Genomic DNA, 21840 nt, shown 5'->3' with positions numbered 1-21840 from the left:
AGGCGGAGTGACGTCCTAGAGCCTGGGAAGGTGACCTCCTGGCACAAGGGACTTTGCAGATGGGGAGGGCTGGGGTTTTGAGGTGAGGGCCAATCCTGGACGAGGCGGACCCTACGTCAATCAGAAGGTCCTTGTCACGGTCAGGGACGGGGAGGCTGCGACAGAGGCGGAGGCTGGAGTCCATCTGGCGGGTCCGGGCGGGGCCCAAGGGCCATCTCCCCGGCCCCAGCGTCCGGCCCCCAGGCCCCAGCACTGCCCTGCCTGCACCCCGCGCGGTCAGGATCCTGCTCTGGCCACCCACCTCCCCAGCTCGGGGCTGGACCCCGCCCACGCTTCCCCACGTCTTGGCTGCAGATCCGATGCACAGTCCATGTGGCTCGTCCCTGCCATCCCCAGGCTGCCACCCAGAGCCGGCCCTCCCGCACCAGCCACCAGCTGGCCGCGGCGTCCCCGAGGAAACGGCTGCCCTGAGAAGGACAGGCTGGCTTCGGGGCCCAGCGGCCTCGTCATTTACTTAGACAGCGGCCCGGCCCCCAGGCCCGCGCACCAGTGAGAGCCCGTGGGCTCCCTGTCCCTGCCTTTGCTCAGCGTCCCCCTCTTGAGTTTTGCTGCAGCGCCTCGTGGGGGGATGACGTCCGAGAGGAGCCCCCGTGTCCAAGCGCCGCACACGCTGCTGGAAACACCTCAGGGTCGGGCTAATGTATTACTGGGGGGCCCTGCTCACCCCTTCGGTGACAAACGACGGTCAGTATCCGGCTCCAGCACGGAATCCACTCTTTTGTTTAGAAACTGCCGGGTGTCCAGCACGATGCCTTCCAGAAGGTCTAGAACTGGATCTTGCCGTGTTGCCTCGTAAGCCTCGTGTTTTCCCAGGAAGGTGCCCGTGCTTTTCGCTGCCGTGACCACCAGCATCACTAGCTCCAGAGAAGAGGAACCCAACGTGCAGCGGCGGCCGAGCGCCGGGAGGTGAAGATTCCCACCCAAGCTGGGAGAGCCTCCCGCTGTGTCGTGTCGACAGGGGGCCAATCACCCGCTTCAGTTTCTTCTTTTTTTTTTGTCTTTTGTCTTTTTAGGGCCGCACTCAGGCACGAGGAGGTTCCCAGGCTAGGGGTCTAATCAAGAGATGCAGCCGCTGGCCTACACCACAGCCACAGCCACACCAGATCCGAGCCGCATCTTCGACCTACACCACAGCTCACAGCAACACCGGATCCTTAACCCACTGATCGAGGCCGGGGATCAAACCTGCAACCTCATGGTTCCTAGTCGGATTCGTTTCTGCTGCGCCATGACGGGTGGGAGCTCCCTGTTTCTTCTTAAAAAAAAAAAAAATTGTTCTCCATGCTGATTTCTCTGGTTTCTAGAGGTGGAAAATAATGAAATTTCCCAAAGCCACCCCAAATCCTCCATCAGCAGAAATAAGCGAGCCTCAAAGTCCTTGGGTGCTCACCGGGTGGACTTCCAGGAAAACAGCCACAATCCCAAGTGTGACCAGCCGGGCAGCCAAGCCCGCTGGGTGGCCGGGCAGCACCGCGGTCAAGGGAGGGAGGCGGAGGCCTGTGTAAATGCCACGGCCACAAAGAAAAGCAATTTCTGGCCAGATCTCTTGACTTTGTGAAAGGTTAACCTTTCTTTAGCCGCTCAGTGTTTGCCAAACTCTGGTATGTCACTCCCCCCGCCCCCCGCCCCCGAGCCTTCCGAGACCCCGAGGTTTCCCGTTTCCTACAGTTCAAACTTGAACGTCTTGCAGCATCTGGGTTTGGGTGAAACGTCACTAGGGTGATGGCTCTGAACTGTCTTGTTACATGACCGGCCGTGGGGAGGGTCCCTGTTGCTGTGATGGAAGGTGGAGGTTCCTGGCTCTCCTGGGCTGCAAGCCTGTGGGGCAGGCCCTTGACCATCCAGACTTACCTCTGTCCAGGTACGTGTGGAGGGCTTGGCAGCTCCGGGTAAGAAAGGGCTGTGGGCAGCTGCAAGGAGCCTGCGGACCGTGCCCCAGCGGGCCTGTGCATCCCTTTTCTCCCCTTCCTTTGATTAACGGGGAACTGATGCGAGGGGTTTTGTTTATGGAAGGACCAGAGAAGCCCAAGAACCCACAAAGAGAAGCCAAGGCCTGGGGTCAAGGAGACCTCGGCAGCGGGCAAGGGCTGCTGCCTGCTGCCCGCTGCCCGGGGCCAGGGAAGAGCTGCGGGAATTTCGTGGGAGTTGAGGATGCGCCTGCGCCCTCGGCTCCCCCAGGCCCGTCTGGCCAGGGCGGTGGTGTCCACGTTCTTATTTGCACATCTTTATACATCCGCTGCCCTGTTCCTTCTAAAGCCCCTGCTGGACCGAGAGCATCCTCAGTGTCCGGTCACGGCCCACATGAGAAAGTGACAAACCAAAAGGACCCACTTCCGGGGGGAGGGGGCGCGGAAAGCACCAGGTCCCCTGGGGACCCCACGTTATGGTCCCCTCCCCAGGTGCCACAGAGCCTCTCGGCCATGCGACCCTCGCGCGATCCCTGCGCCCTGGGCTGGGTCGCGGCGCGTGGGTGGGGATGCTCCCCGGAGCAGCCGCGCGATGGGGCCGAACCCTCTGAGTACCTGGGCGCAAACACCCCGGCCACACCCGCGACCGGAGGGCGGGGCTGCGGGCTTCCAGCGACCCCGCCCCTTCCTCTCCCGGCCCCGCCCCTTCCTCCGCGCGGACCCCCTCCCTCCTCTCGGCGATGCCGCGCGCGCCCCGGTGCCGGGCCGTGCGCTCCCTGCTCCGGGACCGCTACAGGCAGGTGCTGCCGCTGGCCACCTTCGTGCGGCGCCTGGGCCCTGAGGGCCGGCGGCTTGTTCGGCGCGGGGACCCGGCGGCCTACCGCGCGCTGGTGGCCCAGTGCCTGGTGTGCGTGCCCTGGGACGCGCAGCCGCCTCCTGCCTCCCCGTCCTTCCGCCAGGTGGGCTGCTCCCGCGGACGCCGGCCTGGGAGGTGGTGACAGGGGTGGGGAACGACGTACCTCCGCCCGCGGCGACTCAGGAGCCCTCCCCCGCAGGTGTCCTGCCTGAAGGAGCTGGTGGCCAGGGTCGTGCAGAGGCTCTGCGAGCGCGGCGCGAGGAACGTGCTGGCCTTTGGCTTCGCGCTGCTGGACGGGGCTCGCGGCGGGCCACCCGTGGCCTTCACGACCAGCGTGCGCAGCTACCTGCCCAACACCGTGACCGACACGCTGCGCGGGAGCGGCGCGTGGGGGCTGCTGCTGCGCCGCGTGGGCGACGACGTGCTCACCCACCTGTTGGCGCGCTGCGCGCTGTACCTGCTGGTGCCCCCGAGCTGTGCCTACCAGGTGTGCGGGCCGCCACTCTATGACCTCTACACCGCAGCGGAGGCTCGGCCCATGCGACACAAGGGCCAGACCCCGACTGGCCTCGGACTCACGCGCCCCATTTGCAGCGGGGAAGATGGGCGACCCCAGGAGCAGAGGGCGCAAGGTGTGAGGCGGCGTCGGGGCAGAGCGGGGGGACATCCACTTCCAGCCAAGAGGCCCAGGCACGTCCCGGAGCCTGAACAGGGTCCCAAAGGGCAGGCGTCCCGGGCCCACCAGGGCAGGGCGCCTGGGTCGAGCGACAGCGACCCCCCCGTGATGACACCTACCAGAGCCGCTGCGAAAGCCAAGTCTCGGGAGGGTGAGGCGCCCGGAACCCGGCACCTTTCCCCTCAAGCAGGCGGTGCGCGGGATACCTGCCCCCCATCCTGGTGGCAGCCACACCTCCAGGGCAAGCCCAGTCCTCATGTGTGCGCTGCCGAGACCAAGCGCTTCCTCTACTGCTCGGGGAGCAAGGAAGGGCTGCGCCGCTCCTTCCTGCTCTGCTCCCTGCCGCCCAGCCTGGCGGGGGCCCGGAGGCTCGTGGAGGTCATCTTTCTGGCCTCAAAGCCCGGGCAGCCAGGGGCGCGCCGCGTGCCCGCGCGCTACTGGCGGATGAGGCCCCTGTTCCGGGAGCTGCTTGCGAACCACGCGCGGTGCCCCTACAAGGCGCTTCTCAGGGCGCACTGCCCGTTGCGGGCTGCGGCGACCCTCTCGGGGTCCGGCGGTCAGGTGTGCGACCACAGAGTGGGCCCCCTCGCTCCAGAGCGGCTGGCAGCGGCCGCCGAGGGGGACTCGGCCTCGAGGCGCCTAGTCCAGCTGCTCCGCCAGCACAGCAGCCCCTGGCAGGTGTACCGCCTCCTGCGGGCCTGTCTTCACCGGCTGGTGCCCCCGGGCCTCTGGGGCTCCCCGCACAACAAGCGCCGCTTTCTGAGGAATGTGAAGAAGCTCGTCTCCCTGGGGAAGCACGCCAGGCTCTCGCTGCAGGAGCTGATGTGGAAGATGAAGGTGCAGGACTGCATTTGGCTGCGCCGGAGCCCGGGTGAGGAGGCGCCGCCCGCCCCGCGGGCCCAGACCCCAGGACCTGCTGCGTCCCTCCCTTGGGGGCAGGGGGCTTCTTGGTGGTGATGGGTGGTGCCATCTGATTTCTCGGCCTCTGACTCCCTCGCCATCCAGTTTGCACCCATCCACCGACTTTCACGGACTCGGGCAGATTCTGGTTGCCGGGGTGGGGCAGCGGGGAGATGGGCACATGGGGAGTAGGGCTGTGCCGACAGGAGGTACCAGGAGCCCTGGTAAGCGTGCCTGCAGCTTTTTGACTTGAGGGTCATCGCCTAGAGACGGTGCCCGCGATAGAAACGGGAGCTGAGCTGAGAACCTCCTTTGGGGGGCTGGGGGTGAGGCTCCGGGTTCCCAGGGGGATCTAGGCAGTGGAGGGTAGATCCAAATACAGCTGAAGTGTGCTGCCCCAGGCCAGGGCCAGCGGAGTTCCTGCTGGACGCCCCTTCCGCCAAGCCGACCGTGCGCTCTGTCCACAGCCGCAGGCTCCTTTGCCTTGGTCCCGCTTGCCATGCTGGCACTGACCTCGCCAGCTCCTTGATCCCCAGCCCGGGAGGCCAGACCACAGGCCGTCCGTATCTGCCTCCAGGTATCGCCAGGATTCCTGCTTGCTGCCACAGCTGGGCACGTGCCTGTCCACCCACATCCAACCACAATCACTCTTCCTGAGCTGCGGTGGGAGCGGGCCCCTCCCGCCTCGCCCCTTGGCATGTCTCCCGCATCTCCGTGGGGCCGCCAGCCTGAGTCTCCCCGCCGCCCGCCTTCTCTCGCGCTCCTTCTCCTGCCGCGACCGTCCCGCGTCTCCCCAGCTCCACGCCGGCTGCTCTGTGTTTGATGTTGGCGCACATTTTTATCTGAGCCGCTTTTTAAGAGTGTTTTCTGTTTCTTCTCCTTTGATCCTGGAGTTACTGGACACGTGTTTCTTATTTTCCAAATGTGTGGCTGTTTTAAGTGGCCTTTGTTGCTGGTTTCCTTTTCAGCCGGTGGGGGTCTGACTGGCTTGATCTCGTGCCTGGGCCTCTGCAGGAATGTCCCTGTGCGTTTGCGGCCCCGGGCTGGGGCCGTCATGATGGTGCTCGATGCAGAGGTCACGGCCCCGGGGCGTCGGTCCCCCTCGTCCTCCCGAGGTGGACTTGGGTCGCACTCACTGCGCACACGTCCAGGGTTTATCTCCGAGAGGAAGGTCCCGTGACCCTCTAGCGTAGAGCCCAGCAGCCGCTCCTGGAGCCTCCGCGCGGCCCCAGCCGGTTAGCGCCTCCCTCTGGTGCCATTTTTCCTTCTTAATTTTTATTTTCAACCTCTTCGTGTCCTACGAGGACATGGGGTTTAGGTATCTTGTCAACACCAAGCTGATGTTTCACGTGTCTTTTTTTTTGTTTGTGTTCTTGCGGCCCCAGTGGCATATGGAGCTCCTGGGCCAGGGATCCGATCCAAGCTGGAGTTGCCACCTGAGCCGCAGCTGTGGCAACGTGGGAATCTTCACCCACGGTGCCGGGCTGGGGATTGAACCTGCGTCCCTGGCTCCCAGGGCGCCACCCGTCCTCCCAGTTTGTCCACTTTCTCCCTGGTTTCCTGGCGGGTCCTGTGCAGCTTCTTGCTGTGGGTACTCGCTGGCTCTGCCTCCTTGCTGTAGGTTTCTAGTCTCCACTTTCTCTTTGCTGGTTACCTTCTGAACCAGGTAAGGGCTTTGCTTTTTTTTTTTTTTTTTTTTGGTCTTTCTGCCTTTTTTTCTAGGGTCACTCCCATGGCATATGGAGGTTCCCAGGCTAGGGGTCCAATAGGAGCTGCAGCCACCAGCCTATGCCAGAGCCACAGCAATGGGGAATCCGAGCCACATCTGCAGCCCACGGCAACGCCGGGTCCTTAACCCACTGAGCAAGGCCAGGGATCGAACCCACAACCTCATGGTTCCTAGTCGGATTCGTTAACCACTGCGCCACGATGGGAACTCCAGGGCTTTGCCCTTGTAATCAGATCACAGCCTGACTCGAGCCACTTCCCATACTGACCCAGTTGTGTCCCCAGCAGAGACGTCTCGGTGCTGGACTCCCTTCTTCCTCTTTGCTCGCTGGCCTGTCTCCTGCCCCAGACCTGCCTCTGGGGCCCCTTTGGTCTCTGTACGTGCCCTTCATGCCGGGTAGTGGCCACAGAGCCCCGGCTGTCTTTGCCGAGGCGCCCTGGCACCTGCTCGTGTTCCCAAGTGCACAGAACAAACGCAGAGGACCACAGGGCGGGCACCCGTCTCGGCCCGAGGCACGTGCACCAAGCCCGAGGTGCCTGGCATCCCTTAGCCAGCGTGTGGCGGTCTCTTCTCGCCCAAGGTTGGCCTGCAAACCCCCAGGCGTTTCTGGGTCGTGCTGCCCAGTGGCAAAGCCCGAGTCCACACAGACCAGCCCCCTGCAGCGTGTCTCTGGGGAGCAGCCTTCGCTTTGTGCAGCCTGTGCGTAACCAGGACAAGTGACAAGGCCCCTCGCCCTCCCTGCCCAGTAGCAACACAAAGTGAGCTCTGCACACGACTAAGCTTTCCAGGAGCCCCGGTAACAAAGTGAAAAGGCGTGGGGAACTCGGTTAAAAGGGTTTCACGCGCCCCTGGGAGAAGCGCCGTTTCCAAGGTACCCGCCTCCCCCTCTGCTGCGTCTCCCAGACACGCCGCGAGCAGCCCAGACCTGCCCCGGGCCCTCCGGGGACGAGGCGGGCGGTGCACGGGCTGAGCGCCCACCTTTCTCCTCCCAGAGGCTCGCCGTGTCCAGGCCGCCGAGCACCGTCTGAGAGAGGCCGTCCTGGCCAAGTTCCTGCGCTGGTTGATGGGCACGTACGTGGTCGAGCTGCTCAGGTCGTTTTTTTATGTCACGGAGACCACGTTTCAGAAGAACCGGCTCTTCTTCTTCCGGAAGCGCATCTGGAGCCGGCTGCAGAGCGCAGGCATCAGGTACGGGGGGCGGAGGAGGGGGGGGGTGGTCACACGGTGTCTCGCTCCTGTCTGGGCGATGCCAGGGGCCTGCTCCCAGCCCCGCGCCTTCCCCAGGCCCCCTCCTGGCGGCTGGGCTCGGGCTCTTGTAGCCCCTCTCATTACCTGCCCACCGGGGCTCGAGCTGGCCGGTCTGCAGGGTCTGGAAGGAGTCTGTACGGACTAAAGCGGGGAGGGTGGGCTGCTGGCGTCTCCCTGGCACATGGGCCCAGCGCTGTTTAATTCATGCAGAACGGGCAGGACTTGGCGGATGTGCTGTGGGGAGCCCCTGGGACCCGGGGCTGCATTGTGGTGGGGGGGCCACGAGATTTGTCTCAGCGGCTCAGTGACCGCTGTGTCCATTTCGAAGGACTGGGCAGAGGTCAGCCAGGCGAGGGTCCACTGGGATGGTGTGACAGCCTGAAAGACTGGGATGCCCAGGGTCAGAGGCTCGGCGCCCTGAGCCAGGCGTCCGTGCAGGGAGCGGGCAGGGCCCCTGAGCCCGCGGGGTGGAGCCCGTGTCCTCCTGCGTCTGGGGAAGGCTCTGGTGTCAGACTTACGGGTCTCAGCAAAGGCACAGTGGCCCGATTTCATTTTAAGTATTTTGTGCCATGTGACCTGAAGCAGCCGTGTGGGCTCTCGTGGGGCCCGTGGGCCCGTCTCCCAGGGCGGGGGGCGTTCGAGTCCCAGGCTGGGCTGTGCTTGTGAAGCACCTTTTATCCTGGGGCCACCAGCACAGGGAGCACCTCACCTCGGTGGCCCGGGGGTGGGGGCACCCAGACCCTCCCTGTGGCTGGTTTAGGGGTAAAGGCTGAAGGTCACAGGTCTTTGGGAGCGAGGCTGCACCGATGGCGGGGAGGAAGGTGGGGTCCCTCGGGCCCCAGCCTGCACTGCCCAGGGCGTCGTCCGCCGGGACCCAGATGTCCGGCCCCGCCAGGGCGCTGGGCGTGGGCTCCGCCAGCCTCCCGGGCTCTGGTGTCTCCCAGGCTCACCTGCCTGCCTTTCCACGGGCCCGTCTGTTTCAGGCAACACTTAGATCGTGTGCAGCTTCGAGAACTGTCGGAAGCAGAGATCAGGCGACACCGGGAAGCCAGGCCCGCTGTACTGACCTCCAAGCTCCGCTTCGTCCCCAAACCCGACGGGCTGCGGCCCATTGTGAACATGGCAAACGTCGTGGGAGCCAGGACAGGCCCCAGAGACAAGAAGGTCACTGCCGGTGTCGTTTTTAGGCGAAGTGCATTTCAGCCCCAGGCCTGGGTTTCTGTCATCAGAGCCCCGAGGGCCAGGGGACCGGGGATCCCGGGGAGGGCCGAGCGCCGGAGGCCAGTCCTGCGAGGCGGTGGCCGGGCTCCAGAGCCCCCTGTCCCTACGCGCTCCGCGAGCCAGGGCAGAGGGGCCTCGCGGTCAGCTGTCACCAGCCTGTCGGGGTCCCGAGGACCCTCTGGGACCTCGCTCCCTCCCGTAACCCCGGTGCCTGCATTGCCCTCACTGCGTCTCCACGTGCCCAGCAGCTCCGACCCTTCCGGGGGCCTCCCTGCGGTATTGGGGTGTTTCATCGTTAGTGAGAGAGAGAAGCCATTGGTGGTGATGGGGGTTTGGTCTCCAGCCAAAACAACCTCCTCAGGGCGGCGTCCCCTGGAGGCGTCCTCGCTTGGGGGGAGGGCAGGCGAGCGGAGGGGATCCAGGGCCTAGCCAGCTGCACTCTCCAGTGTCCGTGACCCCACGGCGATCCCGGGGTGGGGGTGGGGGGGCCCTGCTGGGGTTTCGGGGAGGCTGGCTGGCCGAGGGGGGCAGCGGGGGCTGTCTGGCCCCAGGCCCCCCTTCCGCCGCGGCCCTCCTGATGACACTGCCCATCCTGGGCGGGGCCTGCAGGTCCGGCGTCTCACGGGGCAGGTCAAGACGCTGTTTGCTGTGCTGAACTACGAGCGGGCGCGGCGCCCCCGCCTCCTGGGGGCCTCCGTGCTGGGCGTGGATGACATCCACAGGGCCTGGCGGGCCTTCGTGCTGCCCCTGCGGGCCCAGGACCCGGCCCCCCCGCTGTACTTTGTCAAGGTGGGTGCCCGCCTCCCAGCCCTCCAAGGGAGCTGGCTCCCTGCTGGTGTGGGGACCGTCCGCCTTCGGCGGCCGTGTCTGTGTCCCATACATTCTCCTGAGAGGGGGAGGGCAGGGACCCTGCTTCCATTTGGGGGTGTCTGGTCTGAGGCAGAAGCTTTGTGCCTTTCCCTCTGGAGTGGACTCTGACTGTGCCCCAACTCCAGGGGGCTGCCGCCCTCGGGGGATGCCCTCAGAGAAGGAAACGCCTGCTTGGATCCCAGTACCCTGTCGCCCCCAGCCCCTCAGTCATCCACCAGGGGCCTCCTGGTCACCAGCCAGCAGCTCAGGGAGAGGGGCGCAGCCTGCACTGGGGGCGCTCAGAGCCTGGGGGACCTGGGCGGGGGGAGGTCTCAGTGAGAGCCCCCAGGGGCGGGAGAGCGAGTGCTGGGACAGGATGGCTCAGAGGCAGCAGGCCCCAGGAGCTCGGGTCCAAGGAGAGCACGTCGTCAGGCGCTCCGTGACCACACAGGTGGACGTGACGGGGGCCTACGACGCCCTCCCTCAGGACAGGCTGCTGGAGGTGGTCGCCAACGTGATCCGGCCCCAGGAGAGCACGTACTGCGTGCGCCAGTGCGCCGTGCTCCGGAGGACCGCCCGCGGGCACGTACGCAAGTCCTTCCAAACCCATGTAAGCCCCCAGGGGAGGGGTGGGGCGGGGGCCCTCGGTGTTGGGGGGCGGGGTCGCCGACCTCACTCTTTCTGGGATTCCCAGGAGTCCTCTCCCCCCGGCTGCCCAGACCCGGCCTGCAGCCTTGCCGAGGGGCTGCGTGTGGTCTTGGGGGCGGGAGGCAGAGGGAGGCTCGCTCGCTGTCCCTGTCGGCTTAGAGGGGCAGGGGTCCGCGGGCCCCCGCAGGCTGCCACCTCAGTCCAGGGCCTGTTGGGAATTATTTTCGTGCTCTGTCTCCGCTTGAGCCTGGGCTTTGCAGGCTGGTCTTGCGCGCGCTCATCTGCCGCCGTGCCTGATTTTACACGCACTTGGCCTTCCTCGGTCTGGCAGCGTGTTTTCCAGCCATAGGAAGCCACGTGAACTTGCTCCGTCTCTGGGTAGACCCGCCGTCTTGCCCTTGTTTCATGAGCAATGTTCTCGTCACGAATTTGAACATTCCGGAAACGGGATGCCACCTCACCCGCAGGCACGTTTCTCTCGTGTTTCTTTCTGCCGTTTCGCGCGTGGTTTTGGTCACAGACCTGTCTTGCAGCTGCGGCGTTTCGGGCGCGATGCCTGGCTGTGTACAGAGCTCTCGCGTGTTTTCCTGCTGAAAGGGTGGTACTTTCCTGACAGATGGGGGGAGCCCTGGCCTGAGTCTCGTGAGGGTCAGTTCGAGGCAGTGTGGCCTCTGATCTCTCTCTCTGTCTCGGCCCTTTTGCCCACTCGCCCGGGAGCTGGTGTGGGCCCCTCAGAGGAGCCGGGCTCCCTCAGCCTCCCAGCCCTGCAGGCAGCCACGGCCGGCTCTCCCCGGCTTCCTGCAGCCCCTCCTCCCTGGGGCCCAGCTCTGCACCCCCTCCTCCCTCTGCGGCCCCTCCTCCCTGGGGCTGCCCCCACTTCCCTGCTGCTCTGCGGCCCTGAAGCCTGAAGTCTTTAGCCTGGTTGCCCCCACTTCCTGCTCGAGCACCACCTGTCGCAGTGGTCACAGGCCTTGGAGAAGTTGGGGTGAGGTGGGATGCACCCGGAGATGGACCCCAGCCCGCCTGCATCCTGCCTCCCAGCGCCCCCTAGTGGCTGTGGTGGGGCGACCTCAGAAGCTTCACAGCGAGGGGCCCTCCCGGGCGCCCACCTGCTCACCGCATCCTCCTGGCCCGCAGGTGTCCACCTTCGCAGACCTCCAGCCTTACATGAGACAGTTTGTGGCACACCTGCAGGCAACCGGCCCGCTGAGGGACGCCGTGGTCATCGAGCAGGTCCGTGTGGGCACCCAGCTCACTGCTGGCGGGGTTGGGGTGGGGCGTGGGCACCCTCCAGGGCCGACGGAGACTGGCTTCTGCAGCGGGCAGCGTCTTCCCTTTGCTGCCCCGCGAACCCTCTGCTGCTGCTGGAGGCTCTCCCGTGACTCGTCGCGAGTCCCGAAGCCAAAGACGACGAGCCCCTCCTTTAGGCGGACAAAGAGGGTTTGGCCTGTAGACACACCCCCACGTGGCCCATCAAGGGGACCCGCCTCCTGCCTGTGGGCAGGGTGCCCAGGCTAGGTTCACCAGCAGGGGGTCGGCCCTTGTGGCTCCATGCTTTGCGCAGAGCGGTTTTGGGGCGACCTTGCCACCACGTGAGGCTCTGAGACCCTTGCGTCCGGCGGCCCAGCCCGCTCACCACACGCCGCCTGCTTTGCAGAGCTGCTCTCTGAACGAGGCCGGCAGCCGTCTCCTGGAGCTTTTCCTGAGCCTGCTGCGAAACCACGTCATCCGGATCGGGGGCAGGTGGGTCAGCCTCCCACCCCCAGCACCCCTGATGGCGCTCTGCCACGCGGGTGGCGTGGCCCAGTATGGCCCCCACGGTTACGGAAGTCCCTGTGTTCAAAACCCAGCAGAGAACGTTTTTCACGGGCGTGAAACCAGACTTGCCTGGGCAGGCGCCTGTGTGAGACCCCGAGTGTCTGGGGAGAGTGGTGGTCCTGGGTTGCCGGCTCAGGGCCCAGGTCGTCAGAGGTCAGCTCGGACTGTGTGCCAAGCCCCGGAGCTTTCTCGTTCAAGGGCGTGCCTTTCTCATTAAAGTCACGGGCACGCTCTGAGTGGCGCACATGCTAAAGGCACGCATGGCAGGGCGAGTTTGGACAAAGGGAACACGTGTGTAACGGGCACTGGGGAGGAAGAGAGCTTCTCCAAAGGAAGGGCCTGTGTCCCCTGACTCCTCCCAGGGGCGCCACCCACTGTGGCCCTCGTGGCGTCCACCTGGTCACGTGCCATGTGTGAGCAGGTGCGTGGCAGGGCGTGGCGAGGGAGCATGAGAAATCCTGGCTCATGTCACCCCGGGTGGGTGCAGTGTGTACATAGGAGCGGGCGTGTCCGCCCACCTTCCGACCTCGTCTTGCCCCCAGGTCCTACGTCCAGTGTCAGGGGATCCCACAGGGCTCCATTCTGTCCACGCTGCTCTGCAGCCTGTGCTACGGGGACATGGAAAACAGACTCTTCCCCGGGATCCAGCGTGACGGGTACGACCCACGGGACGGGCATCCGGCCCGTTCAGCCTCCTTTTTGGCTGTGCCTGCGACATGCGGAAACTCCCGGGCCAGGGATCGAACCTGCGCCACAGCGGGGATACCAGATCCTTGACCCAGTGCGCCGCCGTCAGGGGGCTCCGCGTTTGGATTTCTGGTCAGGGGGCCACACCACGGGGCCGCCCCCTTTCTTCACGTAGCAGTGCACACGGTGGTCCGCGGGCCTGCACGTGCCGGGCACGTGCGCGTGACCGCAGGGCCCCGGCTTGTTGTCACAGCCGGAGCCGAGTCCCCAGAAGCTTAAGTCGTCTGTCAGCCTCTTTGCGGGAGGTCATTGTACCGTGTCCCCGAGTTCAGGCTGCAGCCCGTGGGAGGGCGGCACACGTGGGCGTAAAGCAGCGCGTTCGGGGTCTCTGCTTGTCCAGGGTGCTCCTGCGCTTGGTGGACGACTTCCTGCTGGTGACCCCTCACCTGACGCGAGCCAAAGCCTTTCTCAGGTGAGGTCCCCGCGCGTGTCCAGTGGCTGCTGGGGGGCAGTGCCGACAGGGCGGGCAGCACTGACAGTGCCCGCAGCGCCCGCCCCCCCCCCGCCTCCGCCCGCGGTTGACGCGGCCTCTGCGTCAGGACCCTGGTGCGCGGCGTGCCCGAGTACGGCTGCCTGGCCAACTTGCGGAAGACAGCCGTGAACTTCCCTGTGGAGGACGGTGCCCGGGGCGGCCCAGCCCCACTGCAGCTGCCGGCGCACTGCCTGTTCCCCTGGTGCGGGCTGCTGCTGGACACCCGCACGCTGGAGGTGCACTGCGACTATGCCAGGTGAGTGCCAGGGGCACGCAACCCAGGAGGTCAGAGGCCGGGGTCGTCCTCCCGCCCCACATGGGGCCAGAGTCTCTAGGGGAGCAGTTTTCCGGCCTTTTTTAATAAAAGGAGATTGTGAGGCCGACTTGGGGGCACCAGATGTTTTGCGGGAAAGCGTGTAGATCTGAACCAGAGATCCCAGGACCTGGCAGGTCCCTGCAGGGCGGGGGCGCATGTGCCGACGCCGCCCGGGGTGTCACCGGGTGTCAGGCTTCATGGTCACCTGGGGTCGGCCAGGATCGCAGGTGGCCCGCGCTGGCTGTGCCGCCGTCCCTGCCTCTGTCGGCTCAGGCTGAGACCTTATGCTCTCGGTCCTGGAGGCTGGAAGCTGGATCAGGTGTCACAGCCGCCTCCCCATGAGCCTTTCCCGGCGTGTGGGTGCGTCAGCCCCCGCGGTCCCCATGGCCTCACGCGGTGGCCCTCATCCGCACGCATTTCGGTGACTCTTGGGGCTCTCGTCTCGTTGCATGGGGGCCCCACCCTTATGACTTTATTTCACTTAATCACCATCTTAAAGGCCTTGTGCCCACGCGGCCACGAGGGTCAGTGCTTCAGCATGTGGGCTTGGGGGCCCAGTTCAGCCCCTGACAGCCTGTCCCCACCTCCCCCAGCCTGAGAGCGCAGCCCGGCTCAGACTTGGCCCAGATACAGAGGGACCTGAGACAGGCGTGGGTGCAGGAATCTGTCTGCTGATGGGTACAAGATGCCGGTGTCCAGGCCGTGTGGACATCGCGTGTCCCCAGCCTGGGCTGTGACCCTGCTGCTCAGGCTGGAACCCTCGGGGCTGGCTGGGTCTGCTCCCGGGGTGGGGGCCGCAGGCTCTCCGTGTGCAGTGCCCACACCACCCCTCGCATGTCCCTGCACCAACCACTCCACTCCAGTCCGTCGTGAACTGCCCGCCCGCCTGTTGCTGTGACCATTGGGCGCAGGCGCCCGTTCCAGCCCAGCACAGCCTCAGTGGGCGTCACCGAGCCACGGGTGGAGCCGAGAAGGGCCGTAGCGCCGGCCGTAGCCCAGAACAAGTGGGCGTTGGGAGTCGGCCGTGGTGCCGATGCCTGAACCTTCCAGGCTCCAGGGCCACCGCTTTGGCAGATGCCTGTTCGCAGAAGCTACAAGTTCAGCCGTGGAGTTGGGGGTGACCCTCAGAACCCCGCGAGGGCTTCTCGAGCACACGGCCAAGCACCTGCGAGGCCGCGAAGACAGAGAAGCCGGAAAGAAGAGCCTTTGAAAGAAGAGCGGTGGGGTGAGCCCCAGGCTCGGCCGCCCCACCCCGCAGCCCGGGGCTGCGCAGGGATGACCGCCGGGCAGAGCGGCCAGAGCCCCGCCCCAAAGCTGGGCCCCGGGCACTGGACGGGGACGAGGCTGGCGATGTGGTCGTCGTCTTAGAAAATCCGGAAGAAAGCGGTGCAGCCATTTTACCTCAGAGCGCAAGCGGGAGAAACGCCCGGTGGGAAAGGCATTCAACGCGGAAACCAATGTGACGACGGAAACGAACAAAAGGACTCAGAGAAGTGGTCGTGCTGGCGGGTCGCGTGTCGCGGGCAGTCGGCCAGAAAGGAGGCCTTGGTCCTGACGCGGGAGAGCCGGTCCCCGTCCCGGTGGGCACCGCTGGTGCCACCCACTGTCGTCCTGGCATTGGTCTCAAAGCTCATCCCAGGGCAGACGGGGCGGGGGGCCCACGGCAGCAGGATCCAGCCCGGCTCCAGCTCATCCCGGGGCAGACGGAGCACTAAGGCAGGGGCAGGGGCCCACGGGCAGCAGGATCCAGCCCGGCTCCAGACCCCGCTCCATGCACGGAGCTTCTGCACAAGTCGGACGCGGTCCTGAGCAAGCCAGAGACTGTGACAGGCTGACGGTCGCGGGCGCAGGCCTGAGCGCAGGAGCCTCTGCCCGCCGGCCGTGGGGAGCGCGGTCAGGGTGGCCGGGCGGAGGCGCCCCCGACAGCTGCTCTTGGAACCAGAAACCTGCCCTGCCTTCTTCAGCAGTCCTGCGTGTCCCAGCAGTTCCACTTCCAGAAACTCACCCCGAGGCGAGGCCGAGAGGCACTGTCTGTCTTCAGGCGCTTGTGGGCAACACAGCACCGCAAACAGGGATGTCGTGTCGCCAGGAAGAACTCTTGTTCTGTCGTTAAGGTTGATCTCAGAGAACGTTTAAGGAGACAGCAGGTCCGTCTCACGGACGAGAACTTCTCCCTTGGGAGCTGGAGTGAGAGAACCCCTACGGGTCTGGGCTGTGCCACGCACTCATCCTGGGCACACACACACCTGGCGGGGCTCCTGACCCGTCTGTCTGGCACCGCCCTCCAAGCACAGAGGTGGCTGCACCCGACCAGGACCTCCAGGGAGGTGGGCGGGCCGGGTGTGCGCGAGGGTCGGGGCCCGCATGTCTGCCCAAAGGAGGAGGCCACGCGTCTGACGCGACCCCGCCCTGTCCTACAGTTACGCGCGGACCTCGATCAGAGCGAGTCTCACCTTCAACCAGGGCTTCAAGCCCGGGAGGAACATGCGTCGCAAGCTCTTGGCGGTCTTGCGGCTAAAGTGCCACGGGATCCTTCTGGACCTGCAGGTGCGAGGGCTTCCGGGAGGCAGCCGGGACTTCCGGGTGAGGGGGCGGCAGGTGTCAGTGCCTCCTGTCCAGGGCGTGCTGTGTAGACCCTGGCAGGGAGCGTGTGTGAGGGCGCGTGGCTATGCATGCATGTGGGTGAAAGCACGCCAGACATCACATACGTGTGCGCTCACACACGTGTGTCCATGTAACAAATGTGCACACCTTTGAGGGGGTGTGTGTTGTGTGGGCATGCACGTTAGTGTGTGTGTTATGCATGCACGTGACTGTGGGTGTGCGTGTGTGTGCGCGCAGACACCAATGAGTGGATGCGTGTGTGTGACTGCAGGTGTGTGTTGTGTGCAGATGTCTGCAGGAACGTGCAGGCCAGTGTGCACGAGTGTGTGTGTTGGGAGTGTTCACAGGTGTGTGCGTGTGTCAGCCCCAGCGTCACCTGCTGAGGGGCTGCCCCCCCGGGCTGTGGGGCCGAGCCCGGCTCCGCCCCTCGCCCCCCCAAATATCTTCCCTGGGGTCCTGCTCCGGCAGCCGCTGGGGGCACGGTGAGGGCCTGGCGGGGGCGAAGGCTCTGGCGGGTTCTTCGCAAAGTGGCCCTTTCTCTGGCTCCACCGGAGGTGGCAATACAGCGAAAGGCAGACGCTCAGGCGCCAGGGGCGTGGCCAGCATCCCTTCTTCCTCGACTGCAGGTGAACAGTCTTCCGACGGTGCTCGCCAGCGTTTACAAGATCTTCCTGCTGCAGGCCCACAGGTGCCTCCCGCGCCCCCACGGCCTGGCGGGCACCGCGGCCTCGCTCTGGGGAAGCAGCGTCCCCGCCCCCCCCTGCCCCCCCCCCCCGTCGCCCCCGCCACCCCCGCCCCCCGCTCGGGGTCACCGGGCGGGGGGCGGGGGGCGGAGACGCTCCCGGCAGCTCCCGGTCAGCCCAGCCATGCTTCCAGAATGTTCCCTGTCCACGGGTGGCTTGGCGGCCCCGCTGCCGAGACCTGGGGAAGCAGCGTCCCCGCCCCCCCCTGCCCCCCCCCCGTCGCCCCCGCCACCCCCCCCCCCCCGCTCGGGGTCACCGGGCGGGGGGCGGGGGGCGGAGACGCTCCCGGCAGCTCCCGGTCAGCCCAGCCATGCTTCCAGAATGTTCCCTGTCCACGGGTGGCTTGGCGGCCCCGCTGCCGAGACCTGGGGCCCGGTCTGGGCTGGAGCGCGTGCCCTTCTGCGTGTCCGCCTCCCCGGAGGGCGGCGCTCGGGGAGCGGCTCTGCCTGACGAGGCCGGCGTGTCCTAGGTTCCACGCGTGTGTGCTGCAGCTGCCCTTCCGTCAGCCGCTCTCGAGGAACCCCTCGTTTTTCCTCCGGCTCGTCTCGGACACCGCGTCCTGCTGCTACTCGCTCCTGAAAGCCAGAAACGCAGGTGCGCGCCCCACCCACGGCCGCGGGGCAGTGAGATGGGGACTCGGGGTACCCCTTCCACTCGCTGGCTCGCCCCCTGGCTCGCCCGCCCTCCCCTGCACGATTGGAGAGTGATGGCCGTTTGGGGGCCGGCTGGTGACTGTCCCCTGCCTCCTGGCTCGTTCTGCCTGCTCCCTGGTGCTCTGGGAGCCTGCATGGACCTAGGTCAGTGGTCAGCAGGAGGCCCTGGGCACCCCAGAACCGTGAGGGGCACCACGCCAGCCGCACCGTCGGCTTCGGGTCCACTGCCCACGGCTCGGTATCCCCTTGACGTCCCCACCGAGAGGCCCCGATGCCTGCAGCCATGTCCCAGGCATTTCTGACCTGCCTGCGGTTCAGGCCGTGTGTGTCTCCGAGTCCTGGGTGGGGCAGACTTTGCTTTTTGCTGCTTGTGCCTGTGGGGGTTTCTTGGAGAAGTCAAGGCAAACCTGTCAGTGTCAGCTTCCTGCGCCCATGTCAGGGGGGTCCCTGCAGTGCAAGTGCCTTTTCGCCCCATCCCAAACCCCGTCTTGGTGTTCCGCTGGGGCCCTGGCTGCACAGGCGATGTCTGGGGCCCAAACCCCTGGGAGCAAGGCCAGGCCTCAGCTCCTTGTGTCCCCAGGGATGTCCCTGGGAGCCAGGGGCGCCTCCGGCCCATTTCCCTCTGAAGCCGCAGAGTGGCTCTGCCTCCACGCCTTCCTGCTCAAGCTGGTTCGTCACCGCGTCACCTACAGCTGTCTTCTGGGGCCGCTCCGGGCAGGTAGGCATGGGCGGGGTCAGTGGCCCCTTGGGGAGCGCCGCCCCACCCTCTGGTCTCCCCCACCCCACCCTGCCATGTCCCGGGGCAGGTGGGTGGGTCCAGGAGCGCCTGGAGGGGAGGGGGTGCGGGTGCCCCAAGGGTCACAGTTCCCCTCCCGCGTCTAGGACTGCCCACCCCCCCTCCCTCTTGGGACCTGGCCTCCCCTCCAGCACCCCCGAGTCTGCATCCCCTGGAGTCTTTGCCTGCCCGAGGCCCCCAGCATGGTGGGGTGCCAGCTCCACCGGGGCTCCTCCCCTGGTGCCACCGTCTGCCCATCTCGGTGGCACCCCCAGGTCCCCGTCAGGGCCATGCTCCAGTTTTATTCTGGGAGGAGGTCTGATTTCAGTCACCCCCTTGCAGCCAGAGAGCGATTGTGCCAGCGGCTCCCTGGGGCCACGCTGGCCGCCCTCGAGGCCGCCGCCGACCCAGCCCTGACTGCAGACTTCCGGACCATCCTGGACTGACAGTTGGCCCCGGTCGGCGGGGTCTGGCCCCCCGACCCGGGCAGCACCCCAGCTTGGCGCCCACACCTGCCCCACCGCCCCCCCACCCCAGCTGCATCCCAAGTTCAGCCTCACAGGCCTCCCCAGAAGCAAAGGGCCCCGTCAGCTGTTTGAGGCCCGTCTCCAGCCTCCGCCCCTTGCCCCCGGCCTCGCCCCTGCCCCTGCCCGCTACTCCCGCTTCCGCGCCGTTCTGCGCAGGTCCCGCCTGGCGCAGGGCCGTCGCCCCAGCGAGGGAAGGTGGCGGGCTCTCGCTGACTGTTTGATAAAGTCTTCCTCTGGTGTTTGCATTAGAGCGTGTTCCAGAGAGTGTGCCCAACTCTGCCGGGCGTGCTGCCCCTGAGGCCTGGGCCTGCCTGGGAGGGGATGTGGGGGAGGGCAGTGGGTGGGGCAGTAAGGGGACTCCTGTGGGGTCAGCAGGAAGGCGCCCACGCCCACCCCTGAGCCCCCATGTGCCTCCCTCTGCCCTTGGGGACACACATAGACAGGATAAACGGGAACTCCCACGGTTCCCGGCGCCCACCCCTGCCTGCTCTGGCTCCAGCCGAACTCCATAGACACTCAGGGGTCCCCAGTCTCCTGGGGGCGGGGGGCACACAGATGCCCTGGTCTCCTGGGGGAACCACACAGGTGCTGCCCCTTCCCTGAGCTTCCGGTTCCGCAGGTACAGGGCGAGGCCTAGGGGTGAGTCCTACGCTAGGCCCAGATGGTGCCGATGCTGCTGGGGGCTGGGGCGGTTTGGAGGCTGGTCTGGGTGCTGTGTCTTCTATGCAGGGACCCCCGAGGGCAGGGCAGCCAGCAGCAGGCTCGGTCCACAGTCGGGGCCAGGGGTTGGGTAAGGTTGTGGGGACACGGCTCAGCTGCAGGAAGAAGGGGAGCAGAGATGTTACGGGGGCTTGTTTGAGAGCAGCGGCCCCTCCGTGCCGTAACCGTCAGAGTCCCTCTGCGTCCTTGGTCAGATCCCTGCCCTCCGCGACCTCAGATCCCTGTGTGGCGCTCCCCACCCACCGAGAGAGCCTGTTTTCCAGGGAGCTGCAGGGGTCCTTCCGGCAAGTCGGGCCCGCCCTGCTTTGTCTGTGCTGAGGCCGTGCCCTTCAGAAAGAACAGCAGGGCGCCGCTCGGGGGTGCCCTGTGGGCTGGCTGTGCCCTGTGCCTGGGGAGAGCACAAAGGCCGTAGGTGGCATTTTGATGACAGTTCCCAAGGCTTTCTCCCGGGACGTCCCCGATGGGGCCATCCAACCTGGCAGGTGCCACGGTGTGTACCTTGGCCGGTGTCGGTGCTAATGCAGCTGAATCGGCTGAGCGTGGGCGCCTGTCAGGGTTTATGGCTGTTACCTGTTTACTGACGCCGCTGCGACCACGTTCCCGTGACCGAGCTGATGTGTTTATGATGGACCCAAGTCCGCAGAGTGTATCATGAATGCACGAGATGATCCACGAGGGACTGACCCCACCCACCCCCACCCACCCGTGTGCCAGCCTGGTAGTGCCCTCGCTGGAAAGGACTGACCTGCCACTCAGGGCAGAGGACACTTCATGCAGGCGGAGGTGTCCAACATGCCACGCCTGTGCCTGCTGCCCGCCGCTGACCACCACGGGCTCCCGCTGCCCCGGGCCTGTTGGTGGCATTTCCGTCACGACTCCGTTTTCCAGTATCTACGCAGCTCAGAACCTCATCTGTCTAGTAAATGCATTTTGTCCGAGTTTTACTCAGAATTGTGTGTGCCTTTCCTAAAGTGAAAGGGCTTGGAGAGGAATGCCCAACGTGGCTCAGCGGAAACGAATCTGACTGGTATCCATGAGTCCCCGGCCTCGCTCAGTGGGTTAAGGATCTGGTATTGCTGCGAACTGTGGTGGAGGTCGCAGATGTGGCTCCGATCCCACGTTGCTGTGGCCGTGGTGGAGGCTGGCAGCTGCAGTTCCTATCCAGCCCCTACCCCGGGAACCGCCATATGCCGCGGGAGCGGCCCTCAAAAGACAAATAATGATAATAAAGTGCTTGGAGAGGCTGTGCTCTGGTCACAGGCTCAGCAGACCAAAACCTCCTTCCAATTTCTGTCTTTTTAAAACCGCTGTGCAGACCACCAAGCCTGCTCAGGGTGATAATGTCAAAATAATAAAATTTTGAGACGTGAAAAGTCTAGTTTTTCGGGCTTCCTTGGATCTAATCTGCACGTGAAGAAGCTCGCTGGCTCCCGTGCCCCAGACGTGTGCACAGTGAGGGGCTTCGAGGCACGAGAATGAAGCGTGGGTGAACACGGGGCCCTCAAGGGTGCTGAGGGGTCGCCCCAGCCCCACGTTCCTGGCGCTCCCTCACCTCCTCCCTGGCGCCTGGCCATGGGATGCTCACCTGTGAGGGTCGCTTAGAGCAGAGGGCCTCCCAAGCCTGGCAGCTCAGGGTCCCCGGGGGGTTGGTAACAGGTCTTGGCCCCAAGATGCCCACATCCTAGTCCCAGGACCCACCGCTACTTCACCCGATGTGGCAAAGGGGCGTCAGAGGGGCAGGTGGAGTTGGTGACTAATCAGCCGACCATAGGGTGGGACACGACCCCGAGTCACCTGGCGGCACCCGGTGTGCGCCAGGTCCCTGAACGTGGAGGAGGGAGGCTGCGGACACGAGGCTGAGGAAGGCGCCCTTGGCCGCAAGACAGGAGTGGAGTGCAGGCCCCGCCCTCCCCACGGGGCTTCGGACTCACCTCAGCCACTGCTGCATTACCTCCTCCTAGCACTCGGCTCCCCTTGGCGGGCAGCAGTGTGCACTCAGCCCGGCCCGGGATCAGGGTGCAGGCGAGGCGGGGCCCCAGCGCATGCCTGGCCTCGCTGTGGGGCCCTGGTGGTGGGAGGCTTCAGCACCTCGGACAGTGCCTGCCCGCCTGGGACCTGGGCTCTGTGGGCAGGATCCCCGAGGACACACGGGGTCCCTGTGGGCCCATCAGAAGCCAGCCTGTGTGTCCAGCGCCTTGTCACCGGTTCCTGGCTGCGGGGGAGGTGGGGGAGGGTGGCATCGGGCGCTGCGGCTGCGAGGGCCCCACACAGAGGGCTGCTGGGGACTTGGCTCATGGGAAACAGACGTGCAAGAGTGGGTGCTGGGCTTCCTCCTGAGACGGTCACAGGCTGCCTGATAATTGGCCTTTCT

General features: G+C 65.8%; 1 protein-coding gene and 1 long non-coding RNA gene across 4 annotated transcripts; one reads left to right on the top strand and one right to left on the bottom strand.

The window, feature by feature from the left end:
- The first annotated feature begins 1800 nt into the window (after window positions 1-1800).
- Window positions 1801-20847, top strand: TERT (telomerase reverse transcriptase). Of its 3 annotated transcripts, none has more exons than XM_047798948.1 (16): window positions 1801-2926; window positions 3023-4370; window positions 7121-7316; window positions 8360-8540; window positions 9207-9386; window positions 9934-10056; window positions 11232-11327; window positions 11752-11837; window positions 12455-12568; window positions 13000-13071; window positions 13199-13387; window positions 15868-15994; window positions 16678-16739; window positions 17264-17388; window positions 18028-18165; window positions 18565-18997. In XM_047798948.1, exons 1-16 carry the CDS (start codon window positions 2708-2710, stop codon window positions 18666-18668), a joined length of 3360 nt encoding a protein of 1119 aa, XP_047654904.1. In that variant the 5' UTR covers window positions 1801-2707; the 3' UTR covers window positions 18669-18997. The 3 variants fall into 3 exon arrangements, with proteins under 3 accessions (XP_047654904.1, XP_047654093.1, XP_047607600.1); XM_047798137.1 differs by having other exon boundaries at window positions 1802-2926; window positions 9898-10056; window positions 18565-20847; XM_047751644.1 differs by lacking the exon at window positions 12455-12568 and having other exon boundaries at window positions 1802-2926; window positions 9898-10056.
- LOC125110799 (uncharacterized) lies at window positions 13881-15967 on the bottom strand. The gene is made up of 3 exons (XR_007130800.1): window positions 15901-15967; window positions 14849-15629; window positions 13881-14651 (listed from the first exon to the last, which is right to left on the bottom strand). It is a non-coding gene; the product is annotated as an uncharacterized LOC125110799 (long non-coding RNA).
- Window positions 20848-21840: the final 993 nt, after the last annotated feature.

The sequence above is a fragment of the Phacochoerus africanus genome, chromosome 1 (assembly GCF_016906955.1).
Source record: "Phacochoerus africanus isolate WHEZ1 chromosome 1, ROS_Pafr_v1, whole genome shotgun sequence".
Classification (NCBI taxonomy): Eukaryota; Metazoa; Chordata; class Mammalia; order Artiodactyla; family Suidae; genus Phacochoerus; species Phacochoerus africanus.
Note: the sequence above shows the minus strand (reverse complement) of the source record. Positions and strands in the feature narration are given on the sequence as shown.

What these genes read in the sequence shown, in the direction of transcription:
- TERT (XM_047798137.1), top strand. Translation starts at nt 2,708, where the DNA reads ATGCCGCGCGCGCCCCGGTGCCGGGCCGTGCGCTCCCTGCTCCGGGAC. An exon ending in TTGGCTGCGCCGGAGCCCGG is followed by an intron (nt 4,371 to 7,120) that starts GTGAGGAGGCGC and finishes TTCTCCTCCCAG; the next exon opens with AGGCTCGCCGTGTCCAGGCC. An exon ending in ACGCCGTGGTCATCGAGCAG is followed by an intron (nt 11,328 to 11,751) that starts GTCCGTGTGGGC and finishes CCTGCTTTGCAG; the next exon opens with AGCTGCTCTCTGAACGAGGC.